At 43.2% G+C, this 12989-nt stretch overlaps 3 protein-coding genes across 3 annotated transcripts; 1 reads left to right on the forward strand and 2 right to left on the reverse strand.

The window, feature by feature from the left end:
• Positions 1 to 250: 250 nt before the first annotated feature.
• Positions 251 to 2325, reverse strand: LOC103636743 (rust resistance kinase Lr10). Its single transcript, XM_020542538.1, is given in 3 exon segments — positions 251 to 630; positions 678 to 1428; positions 2299 to 2325. Coding segments are annotated over 3 exon segments (1158 nt in total).
• A 794-nt stretch (positions 2326 to 3119) lies between these two features.
• LOC100193171 (putative protein kinase superfamily protein) lies at positions 3120 to 11729 on the reverse strand. The gene is made up of 5 exons (NM_001358677.1): positions 11605 to 11729; positions 6637 to 6829; positions 4741 to 6511; positions 4434 to 4621; positions 3120 to 4333 (listed from the first exon to the last, which is right to left on the reverse strand). The coding sequence occupies exons 3-5, from the start codon at positions 5526 to 5528 to the stop codon at positions 3258 to 3260; spliced, it is 2052 nt and encodes a 683-aa protein (NP_001345606.1). The 5' UTR covers positions 5529 to 6511; positions 6637 to 6829; positions 11605 to 11729; the 3' UTR covers positions 3120 to 3257.
• On the forward strand, positions 6263 to 9922 carry LOC542671 (Ser/Thr receptor-like kinase 1). Its single transcript, NM_001112189.1, is given in 3 exon segments — positions 6263 to 7038; positions 8489 to 8512; positions 8692 to 9922. Coding segments are annotated over 3 exon segments (1824 nt in total). The 5' UTR covers position 6263; the 3' UTR covers positions 9717 to 9922.
• Positions 11730 to 12989: the final 1260 nt, after the last annotated feature.

Here is a 12989-nt window from a genome sequence, read left to right on the forward strand (position 1 = left end):
TTCTAATGAATGTTGCATTCTATATGAGTGGTCTTTAGCATGGGCATTATATTAATGAGATGAATAACCTTTTAGTTATTTAATTTGTATTGTCAAATATTATCTTAGTGCTAGCGCGGGTAATATGCTAGTTCACTTAATTTGTTATGCATAACTCATAAAACTAGTACATTAGCTTATGACAACCTTGCATTCTTAGTAGTATAATACGTTAAGATCAAATAGACACAATTGTATTTTACTACAACAACTACTCTTCTATTATATCAAGTTTAGAGATTGCAGAGTAAGAACTATCACCCTCATCATCACAAAAGAATGGCCTTGGAGGCATTTGGATGCCATCGACACTAGCTTCAAGCATCTCTATGACCTCTCTCATCGTCGGTCGATCTTGTGGCTTCATCTGTATGCACCAAAGCCCAATGATACATAGCTTGTTCTCTAACTTGTGCATATCAACTCCTTCACTGATCCCATTCGCATCTCCTTGGCTCAGCTGGCTATACACCAAGGATGGGTAGTATGCTTGACTGGAGCTTCCTGCATGAGGATCTGTGTTCCTTTGCTCGCCCGTCATCTCCAATAGTAGCATCACAAAGCTCTACACATCGGATTTTAGAGTGTCGGCTAAGAGTGTCGGCTTATTTCAGTAAGAGTGTAGGTTTTTGGCCGACACTCTTTGCCTTGTTTCTTGTAGTGTATATAGCCTACCGTTCCTGGCGTAGCACTTAGTGGCATGAAACTATCGTCTCTTGGGAACAGTTTGGCAAACCCAAAATCAGCAACTTTTGGAACAAAGTTGCTGTTAAGAAGGATGTTGTGTGGCTTGATATCAAAGTGAACAATCTGCATATCACACCCCTGATGCAGGCAGTTGAGACCTCTAGCAATGCCCAGAGCGATCTCATTGAGTTTGTCCCATGAGAAACTCTTCTCCGATGAGAAGATGTACTTATCGAGAGACCCACGGGGCATGAACTCATAGATAAGTGCCCTGATATTGTTCTCGGAGCAAAACCCAATGAGGCGCACAACATTGACATGGTGGATCTTGCAAATGGTGGCCACCTCACTAATGAACGTTTCTCCATTACAGTTTGAGTAGCCCAACATCTTGACAGCAACATGAACTTCACCTCGCTGTAGCACTCCCTTGTATATAGAACCGTAGCCACCTTGTCCGAGCTTGTCTCTGAAATGGTCAGTGATAGCAATGATGTTCGTATATGCATATCTCATCAGAACTAGCACTTGCTGCATTTGCAGGAACTTCTCGACTCCATCTATTGTTATCCTTGTTTTCCACTATTTATATGCTAGGAAGACAAATACTGCCATCAGCATCAATACAAACCTGCAAATAACTGTAAAAAAACCAAGTTTGTATATATGAAGAATAAAAAAAATAATTTCAGAAGCCACACACTATGTTTATACAAAAAAACACGGCAGAGGTCCCCTCTGATAGCTTAAACAAACAATTCACCAGCCACTCATCTATCACAAACCTTATTCGAAATTAAAACTCTAATAGTGCCTTGACTAGGAAAATAAATGCTCTGGATATTATATATATGAGATGAATAACATTTTGGTTATTTGATTTGTAATGTCGAATATTATCGGAACGTTAGCACGAGTATTATGCTAGTTTTCACTTAATTTGTTATGCATAACTTAGAAAATTGTGCAATAGCCTTCAGACCAATGTCATACAACAAATGTAGCCCTTTTCAAGAGTACAACGGTTGGGTCCGTAATTTTGTCTTTATAGCCAAACAAAATGTTCCTAGGTAATTTTTGGTAAAAAATGTTCCTGAGTAGTATTTTATATGACATCACGTTATCACACTCTCAATAAAAGTATACAACCAGTACCTTAGCTTATGACAACCTTGCAATCTTAGTAGTCTCATACACATATAGACACATGTGCATTTTGCTACTACTACACTTCTATTGTATTCAGTTCATAGACACATGTGTTTTTTGTAGGCAAACAAATGGGTGTCTGTCGCCACACCAATGATGACAGTTACCTAATTATAAATATTTTTGAACTTTTTTGCATTAGGGTCCCTAGGGGCTTGTGCCTAGTGGAGGGGCAGTAGGCCGCCATTCCTTTATACTGCAGTTTACCCATATCAAATATGGTTTTTGATATATTCGATATGAAAAATTGACACAAGCAGGTTGATTAGCTTGTGGAGGTGTATGGCAAGTTGTCGTAGCTAGGTTTGATCCCTCCTCGGCACTTTTTTTGGTTTACACTTAGATTTTGCAATGCCCACAAACCAGACATACAAAATCTTGTGACATCATGCCTTGCACCTTCCCTCGCTAGCCAATCCACATGCGACAGTTTTTCATATATAACACACCAGACACCCTATTTAATAAGTGCAAACTAGATTATAGGGGGAAGGGGGGCTGTCACCCCTCACTAGGCGGCAAGCGTCTATCACGCCCCTCTAGGCCTAGTTTGGATACTCTAGTATTAAGGTTAATCCATACGTATTGAGGTGGATTGGAGTGTGACTTAAACTAATTTACACCTCAATCCACCTCAACACACGTGGATTGGGGTCAATACTAGAGTATCCAAACAAAGCCCTAAGGGGTGATAGGTCCCCATGGACCCTGGTCAGAAAATATTCAAAAATGTTTACAATTGGTCCTACCACCCATTGACAGGATGACAGAACCATTTCTGCAATTTTTCAATTATAGGGTATAGTTTTGATCTTTTGAATATTTTTTAATGTAAAAATGAAAAAATGGCAATGCTTCACGAGCTAGTACATGCACTCTCATCAAACTTGAATTTTATCTCAATCATATCAAACTTGTAGATAATATGTTTGTTTGCATTTAGCTAATATAAATGATCGTTTTGGTTATTTGATTTGTATTGCCAAATACTATTGCAGTGTTAGCACAAGCAAAATATTAGTTTACTTAGTTTATTATGCATAACATAGAAATTGTACACTAAGCCTTCGCACGGATTCGTATATAGGAACTGTAGCCCTTTGGAAGATACAACGGCTGGGACTCATCCTCTGCTTGTAGGCAAACACAATATTCTTGAGGAGTTCTTTGTAAAAAACTTCATGGAGGTATTTTATATGATATCACATTATCACACTCTCAATAAAAGTATACAACCAGTACCTTAGCTTATGGCAACCTTGCAATCTTAATAGTCTGATACATTAAGAGCACATAGACACAAGTGCATTTTACTACCACTACTACTCTTCTATTGTATCGAGTTCAGAGATTGTAGAGTAAGAACTGTCACCCTCTTCATCACAAAAGTATGGCCTTGGAGGCATTTGGATGCCATCGACACCAGCTTCAAGCATCTCTATGACTTCGCTCATCGTCGGCCGATCTTGCGGCTTCATCTGGATGCACCAAAGCCCAATGATACATAGCTTCTTCTCTAACTCGTGCATATCAACACCTTCACTGATCCTGTTCGCATCACCTTGGCTCAGCTGCCTGTACACCAAGGATGGGTAGTATGCTTGACTGGAGCTTCCTGCATGAGGATCTGCGTTTCTTCGCCCGCCCGTCATCTCCAATAGTAGCATCCCAAAGCTGTACACATCGGATTTGCTAGAGATGATACCAAAGCTTCGAGATACCATCTCTGGAGCTATATAACCTATCGTTCCCCGCATAGCGCTCAGTGGCACGAAACTGTCATCTCTTGGGAACAGTTTGGCTAGCCCAAAATCAGCAACTTTTGGAACAAAGTTGCTATCAAGAAGGATGTTGTGTGGCTTGATGTCAAAGTGTACAATCTGCATATCACACCCGTGATGCAAGTAGTTAAGACCTCTAGCAATGCCCAGAGCGATCTCGTTGAGTTTGTCCCATGAGAATGTCTTCTCCGACGAGAAGATGTACTTATCGAGAGATCCACGGGGCATGAACTCATAGATAAGTGCCCTAATATTTTCCTCGGAGCAAAACCCAATGAGGCGCACAACATTGACATGGTGGATCTTGCCAATGGTGGCGACCTCACTGATGAACTCTTCTCCGTTACAGTTGGAGTTGCCTAGCATCTTGACAGCAACATGAATTTCACCTGGCAGTAGCACTCCCTTGTATACAGTACCGTAGCCTCCTTGTCCGAGCTTGTCTCTGAAATGGCCGGTGATAGCAATGATGTTTGTGTATGCATATCTCATCGGAACGAGCATATTCTGCATTCGCAGGAACTTCTCAACTGCATCTATTGTTATCTGTGTTTTCCAGTATTTATAGGCTAGGAAGACAAATACTGCCAGCGGCATCAATACGAACCTGCAAATAACTGTAAAAACCAAGTTTGTATATATAAAGAATAAAAAACAATAATTTCAGAAGCCACACACGATGTTTATACAAAAAAAAATGCTATCTAGAGTGAGTACCATGTGCAGATTTCAGACTGGAAAGAACATATGGTATTTGTTGGATGATGTCGATGAGAACAGATTTGACACCATTATTAGTTGATCCAAGTTGTTCAATAACACAAAACCATAATGTCTCGAACGTAAGAATGTCCAAGATCTGTTGCCTGATGCCTGTACTATTTCTTGGTTCTTTATGGAAAGTACTGCAAAACCATGGCATGCCGTAGCATATAAAAGAATTACATAGGGAATGCAACCGACGCTTTTGAGATAAGAAAGTCATGCATAAGAGAGGAAATAGGATGATCAGACAGATACTCACCGCATATTCTCTGCGAGACATTCTCTGATGGTGGGGTAAGATCTAATCGAAAAAGGAAATCCAAGGGCAAATCCATTCCTCATGAACTTAACAACATCTGGATAGCTTGTATTCGAGGGCACCGTCATGCCTGGACCACCCAAAGGAGTCTTGGCTAGGTAACCGCATGAAGGCTCCAGATCCCCAGCAGAAATAACATCCCAGTTGTCAGTTACCAGCAAGTAGATGAAAGAAGAATTGCTCAAGCAAGACACCGGCCCATACACATCGTCATCATATATATTATTACATATATCATTGTTCTCTATTGGCTGAGAACAATTCACAAAGATAGCCCACCTCGAAACAGTATAAAAAGAAGAATAGAGATAATAATGGCTGAACTCAATCCTCCAACGATGTGAGTTGCGATTGATCCAACGAGCAGGGTAATCCCACCGGGGAAGGGGGCAACTGCTCTGGATGTCCAGGTCGGCATCAACAACCCAGAAGTAAGAATATGTGGAGTTGATGCTAAGCACCTTGTATGTTCCACTGCCGATGCGAATTGTAGCATCTGTATCCGTGCAAACCAGCTCATACGATTGGACACCGCACCCAGATGGATCACCTTGCCGACGAAATGGATACGATATATTGCTTAAACCACCGCAGGAGAAATAAGGAGGACAGACATGACGACGATGTCGCCCCTCTACATCTGAAACAAAAGCTGCCAACACAAACAACACGGTTAAAGCTCGCAGGGACGAAGAAGCACAGAGATGAGACGCTGCAGACATCCCCATGGCAAGAAGGTTCACGAATCACATAATCGCGAGCCAATCAGTGGCGTGGCGATGTGTGGAAGACAAGAGTCACCCAGAGTCGCATACAGCCTGAGCATCTTCACTGTTTTTGAGAAAGAAAATCGCACATGACTGTTTTTGAGAAAGAAAATCGCACTTCAATTGGCCCTACATGATTGTGATGCCACTGACTTGGTAGTCTATCTTCTTTTGTCTGTCTTTTGGTTCGTATGCACCTTCCACGTAACAGCTATTTGAGCAAGAGAATCACACTTCATGATTGTGATGCCACTGACTTGAGTCTTTCTTCTTTTGTGTCTTCTCTTTTTTGGTTCGCATGGGTCTTTCACGCAACCGAAAGTCCGAAAGAGTAAGAAAAAAAAAGGTTATCTTTCAGTTGAAACACGGCAATCACAAGCCTTATCCGAAATTAAAAAGTCTTATAGTGACTTGACTAGGAAAATAAAAGCCAGGTCGTTAGGCGTGCACAAAGCAGTCAAAATAATACTAACAGAAGATAAATATAATATTCGAGAAGGGAGGAATAAGACTGAAGAAGAAAGGAAACTTCCTGGTAAAGCAATATTGGCAGCAGGAATTCCTTGCCACCGCGTAGCGGTCATGACATTCACATAATCTCTCCTCCCGAGAGGTTAAAGCAAATAGAGATAGGTGCTCATTCTGAAGCACTTGCAACCTTCTCCTCGCCCACCTTCATCTCCGAACACATCCCCCATGAACTCGCATAAATTTCTTCTGGCAGTGCTGCTGCTTTTGCTTCTCAACTATGCATCCTATGCTGCCACATCGAAGGAAGATGATGACTTCCGCAAATCTTGCCCATCGCATCGATGCCACAAGCATGGACCAGAGATCCGGTTCCCCTTTCGGCTTCCAAGCCACCCTCCATCCTGTGGCACACCTGGGATGCAATTATCATGCTCTGGGCATGACACCATCCTTGATCATCCAGTTCTTGGCTCCTGCAGAGTGACAGCAATATATTACAGGCATCGTGTCATGAATGTCATCCCGCCAGAGGACTCATCATCACACTGCCAACTTCAGAAGCTTGTTAAAAGAAATCAATCAACTGATGTGTACACACCTGTAGTGAATCCTGTCTCAGTACTTGTAGGATGCTCAAGAGAAGCAACAAACCAAGATGATATTGCAGGCCCAAGCTCTTGCCGAAGCCTCATTAACAATGCAAGCCAGCTCTGGTACCTGGTGGATCCTTATACAGATATGTCTACTCTTCCCATGGGCTGCGAGGTTGTTGCAAAGGGAATCCCAGTACCCTACACTTACGACAAAAATGGTCCAAAAGTTGAGACATTCTCCGGAAGGTCACTGTTCAACGAAAAGGCAAATAGAGCAATCAATTTTGGTGAAACATCATTCAATTGGAACCTCAACAACATCACTGGCTCTTGTCAAACTTGTGAACAGGAAGGGAAACATTGTGGATTCAGTTCAAACAGGCGACAAGCATTCTGCCTGCATCACGGTATTGTTTTCCAGCCTAGATCCCATAATGTTTGTGGTGTTCCGTTCTAAGTTGTGCCATGATTGATGTTTATTAGCTTAGAATCTTCTGTGTTATCCAAGATCCTTTCACATCCACAAGATTCATGCCAAGAAATTTTAATAGTTTTATGAAACTGTACTGCAAACAAACCTAATGAATTTGCGGTAGTTCCCGATCAAACCTGCTTGAGGAGAGCGGTGAGAGGCACGGCCACCATACCATATCCCGCGATGAATTTGCGGTAGTACCCGATCAATCCGAGGAACCCGCGTAGAGCTCGAAGTGATTTTGGCGATGGCCATGCCTCCACAGCCTCAATCTTGGCAGGGTCCATGGCCACGCCGTTCGACGAGAAGACGTGACCAAGGTACGCGACCATGTGAGTGCCGAAGAGACACTTAGAACACTTGTGTGTCCACAGTAACTGGAACGCCTGCTTAACGTGTTGGAGATGGTCGACCCATGAACTTGCGGATGAGGATGCGTCAAAGAAGACCAGCACGAACTTGCGGATGTACGACTTCAACACCTCATTAATGAGAGCCTGGAAGGTAGAAGGTGTGTTCATCAACCCGAACAACATCACCAGGAACTCATAGTGGCCTCAATGAGTGCGGAAGGTTGTCTTGGCGATGTCGTCGGGGTGCATTTGCACTTGGTAATGGAGTTGTCGAGGCTAGTTGGTTACGCCATCTCTTGTTGGAACTTCGATGCCCCCTTCACAGGAGTATTCTTGTCTATTATGACAACATCAGCGCCGTCTATTTATCCACCAATTTAGTTCAACATATCGTACGAAGCATGTTGAAATTGATCTCCACTTTTCGAGAACGTGTTGCTATTGGTGACGTTCACGCAGGGGCGAAGCTACTGTGTAGCCAGTGGGTGCAAGTGCACCCCCTAAAATTCCAAAAATCAATTATAGTGTTCAATTTTTCACCATATAAGCACCACCTACATCTCATCCTTATGAATGCACAAGGGAGGTGCACCCCCTTTATATTTGCTCTAGCTTCGCCACTACGTTCACGAAAGGGCTTCTAACATCAGTGTTTCTTGAGTTCAAGTCCAGTCTCAACATTTGCAGTGGCTAGATGTTTCGACTGGGGGTGTTAGATTATTACTATAATTTGTAGGCTGCTTTCCATCTCCCCTCCTGCATGAGGGCTGGTATGGCAACTCTGTCACTCTGTCAGGTATAGCAACTAGGAGCAGTCCTATATTGCATCTAGGATCTGCTATTTTAGTATAGCTATCAAGAGCTACCTCTATGGTAATCACTAATCAGGATCCTAATTACCAGGCTGCCGCACCTTCCCTGGTGCGCCACCCTCCTGGCCTATATATTGTAAACCTTTCTACATCTAATGAATCAATCTACTCGGCCCATGGTTACTTGTCTAATAATATTCACTCTTCATACCTGCAGGTTCACATGTCATCCTCATTGCAGGTAATGCTGCCACTGAAAATTCTACCATTCTGATTCTTTTTCTTTTGCTACAATACAATACACTTTTACATTGTCATTTCCAACAATAACACTATAATATTTTTCAAACAAGAAATTTGGTCATGGGACATAGTTGTTTGTCCTAATGCAGCTAGCTCATTTGTTTTCCTTTGATTCAGCTACAACATCAGTAGCCACATTCGTTGTTCTGGTAGTCACTGCACTCTATCTTTCACTGAAGAAAAGATATAATGAAGCAATACATCTCAAAGTAGAAATGTTTCTCAAAACATATGGCACATCAAAACCCACAAGGTACACTTTCTCCGAAGTTAAGAAGATAGCAAGGCGGTTCAAGGAAAAAGTAGGCCAAGGTGGATTCGGAACTGTTTACAAAGGGCAGCTACCAAATGGTGTTCCAGTGGCGGTCAAAATGCTAGAGAACTCTACAGGAGAGGGAGAAGACTTCATCAATGAAGTAGCAACCATTGGACAAATACATCATGCAAATATCGTCCGCCTCCTAGGATTTTGCTCTGAAGGAACAAGACGTGCGCTTATTTATGAATTCATGCCTAACGAGTCATTGGGGAGATATATATTCTTGCCGCAAGAGCTCCTAGTACCAGAAAAAATGCTAGATATCGCTACAGGCATTGCTAGAGGAATGGAGTACCTACATCAAGGATGTAACCAGCGCATCCTCCACTTTGACATCAAGCCTCACAACATTCTGCTGGACTACAGCTTCAATCCAAAAATTTCAGATTTTGGTCTTGCTAAGCTGTGTGCCAGGGACCAAAGCATTGTTACCTTGACCGCAGCAAGAGGCACAATGGGGTACATCGCACCAGAGATATATTCTCCAAATTTTGGTGGGGTATCATACAAGTCAGATGTTTACAGTTTCGGCATGCTGGTGTTAGAGATGGTGAGTGGAAGGAGGAATTCAGACCCAGGTATTGAGAACCAAAATGGGGTGTATCTACCAGAGTGGGTCTATGAGAGAGTAGTCACTGGGCAGGACCTCACACTTAGTAAGAAAATAGCTGATCAGGAGAAAGAAACAGTGAGGCAGCTGGCCATTGTTGCACTCTGGTGCATTCAGTGGAACCCCAAAAACAGGCCATCAATGACAAAAGTGGTTAACATGTTGACAGGAAGGTTACAGAATTTACCAATACCACCTAAGCCATATGCCTAGCCTGAAAGACATCCTATGCCATAAAACATGGAGGATATACACCATGTTTTAGGAAGCATGACAAGCAGTTATGCTTACTTTCATGTGTGAGCTTAGTAATGCTTAGCAATAGATTACACAGTATTTGGATCATTCCACTGTATCAGACACATGAACTGTGACTCTTTTAATTTTCGATGTGTGGTAACTTAATTAGAGACGTATCACATTGGATTTGATTTCCAGTGTTGTTCAATTATTGTGATTTTCCGGAAAATATACCTGTTCGGTTGGCTTTAATCCGTACCGGTTTCTACTGTTTCTTTTTTTCTCGAAAGCGCAGTAGAACTGTGCTCCATTATATATTAAGCAGAAAAAGGGGTGGCCAAAAAAGACCAATACAAACGGCCTCCTTACGGAGGCCAGTAGGAAGCATACATAAATGAATCCATCAGACCTTCTTAATTCTCAGCTAAGGGTGCTGCTAAATGGCAAAGCCCCTTGGCACCAGCAATCTCCCATTGTGCCCTTTCCTCATCTGTAGCTCTAAGACTCATGGTAACACTAGGGCTGCAGCCATCAAAGACGCATTTGTTTCTATGCTTCCACAAGGTCCAGGCTCCCAGAATGATAAGGGAATCAAGTCCTTTTTTTGTGAGTCCATTAGCAATATTCCCCACCGATTCCTACCAGCCTAGATATGAGCTAACATCTGGTTGAGGAGCCAAAGAATGCAGACCAGATTTCCTTAACAACAGATACCAGAATTCCCTGGAGAAAGAATAGGTAACAAGGAGATGATCGATAGTTTCATCCTCTTGATCACAAAGAGGGCACTTCTCAGGATGAATCAGCCCTCTTTTACCAAGCCTATCTGCTGTCAAGACTCTATTTTGTGCAACCAGCCAGATGAAGAAGCGACATTTTGGCAAGGCCCAAGTTTTCCAAATTTTCTTGTGATGAGGGAAAACCACAAACCCCAAAAAGAAACCTTCGTAAGCAGTCTTTGCTGAATAGATGCCAGTAGGAACAATACTGAAAACATGTTATCGTCAACCTCAGGCTGCAGCTGCCAAGCTGAAGTCATATTCCACAACTGGAGATAATCTGTTAAGACTTCCACTGTCAGCGGACCCTTAATATCATAGATCCATTTTCTATCTGTAATTGCCTCATAAACAGTCATGTTATTGACAATCCTCTTGGGTATAACATTATACAAACTTGGAGCAAGGTCTTTAATTCTCTTACCATTTAACCACTTATCCTTCCAAAACTTTGTATTTCTACTGTTTCTACAATGTTTTTGTCTCTATGAATTGCAGCTGCAGCAGTCCAAACAGTCGGCTTTAATCCAAAGCGAACAAATATGTTCCTTTGATTTATCTGTGCTCATCAATGTTGTGTACTACAACAAGTCCCTGCATAACTCAGAAAGGTGTTCTACTCTTTTATCTCATTTTTTTGTGTTTGTGTGTGTGTGGAACAAGGTGTTCTACTTTTCCTATTTGTGGTGCATAAGAGTTATTATAAATTCATCATGCTGGGTAATTGATAAACAACTAAACCTCAGCAATGTGTTCTATATGTCCTTCCGATGGGCCATAATTGGTCAAGATGCAAAGACACTATAACCTAAATTGTGCCAGGGACGAAGCCAGCCAAGTAAGTCGCCAGGTCATCCACTTTGCTAGCTAGAGTTTGCACTGCAGTAATACAGTGCGTACAGTGATTTTCAACTTCAAACCATCAGGGTCAGACCTAGCTCTGCACTTGAACTATGCATAGTTTCTTATTCCCCACACAGCCACACCCCAAGTAACAATGTCACCCCGCATATATCCCAGGTTTGTGAGCGCAACTGTCCTAAAATCTAGCAACGTGGTATGCAAAAGCAAGGTGTTATTACCTCTGTCAGTAACGAGTAGGAAGCGCATCCGGAAAGCGGTAGCGACCCTCACCGGAGCGGAGGACGGCGGCGAGAAGAGGAATACCCGTTCCAGCATTCGGAGGCGGTGCGCACATCGGCACATGAGGGAATTCGTGAGACTTCCTTCCTGGCATTGGGATTGGCGACTTCCTTCGTGGTGGCTACGAGGTACTAGTGAAATGAAATCCGTAGCCGTGTAGCCGTAGCGTAGTTTAGCGGGCGGCGCACACAAAAAAAAGTGCGACGAACAATGGCGTTGTGTCGGCTGTAACAGGTGGCCGTCAGAGCGAGGAGATGTGATTTAATGGCCCATGGGCCTGATTTAGCTCATGTAGAAAAGCATTCGGAGTTCGAATGGGGAATATTTTGTTAAACAAAAGGCAACCGAACGTATTTTGAAGGGCCTCTGTTTTTTATTAGTTAGTTGATCGTACATTAATTATATATACTAGTCGGTTACTCGTGTGTTGCGACAGCTCACAACAATACCTACATAAATTATCCACCAAAAAGATATCAAGATTTTTTATTGATTGTCTCCGCTCTTCGCATAATATTTTTTATAAACGCACGGGTACCAAAGGCAGCAAATTAGAGACCCCATCACTTGTCTTCCCACTCAAGGTTTCGTACAACAGGAGGGGAAGAGAAGAGGCGGACATACATGTTCGTTGCCGGAGAAGGACACGACGAAGACCTTAGAATCTGGAGGCGACATAGGTAGTATATCGCTAGATATATAGGGAGAGAGCACGCAAGCAGATAAAAAAAGCCCAACAGGAGCAGCTCCAAACCGAGAGGCACACGCACTAGACGTCAATCCGAGAAGGGCGAGAGAATGCGAGTATCTTCCTAGCCCTAGACCCACCGATGTGACACAACACCACCACCAACTTCGTAGCATATGACGACTGCTGCCACGCTACGGATCTTGGTTGTCCAATATCTCAAACCTGGACTCTTCATCGCCAAGATAACCAAAGCGTAGCAGGCGCCACCATGTCCTCCTCGACGGCACGCACAGAGAAAGGCCAGGAGCATGACCGACTCGTCTCGTACCCGCGTCGACGAGCATCAGTCGGCTCATGATTGCGACCGTGGGTGGGGCAGTAGGTTGGGGAGGAAGAACAGGGCGAAGGCCGGGAAGACGAACGGGACGTCCAACGATGACGAAAACGATGGTGCGCACATAATGTGAAACGTTCTCGTGGACGTGCAATAGCCACTGCGTGAGTCAGTGTCGGGGATGGTGTCGGGCGAATACGGGGAAGAGGTGCATGCTCCTACGCCCTCTGTCGAGAATGGGGTGGCGCGGAGGTGGAGGCATGAGGGGAGAGAGAAAAGAAGTAGAATGACGAACGAGG

Source organism: Zea mays, chromosome 8, assembly GCF_902167145.1.
Source record: "Zea mays cultivar B73 chromosome 8, Zm-B73-REFERENCE-NAM-5.0, whole genome shotgun sequence".
Classification (NCBI taxonomy): Eukaryota; Viridiplantae; Streptophyta; class Magnoliopsida; order Poales; family Poaceae; genus Zea; species Zea mays.

Excerpts from the sequence above, each read along its gene's own strand:
- LOC100193171 (NM_001358677.1), bottom strand. The coding sequence starts at position 5,528 with ATGGGGATGTCTGCAGCGTCTCATCTCTGTGCTTCTTCGTCCCTGCGA. Across the intron at positions 4,622-4,740 it reads TGTCTCGCAGAGAATATGCG|TACTTTCCATAAAGAACCAA; the intron begins GTGAGTATCTGT and ends ATGGTTTTGCAG. Across the intron at positions 4,334-4,433 it reads CAGTCTGAAATCTGCACATG|TTATTTGCAGGTTCGTATTG; the intron begins GTACTCACTCTA and ends TGGTTTTTACAG.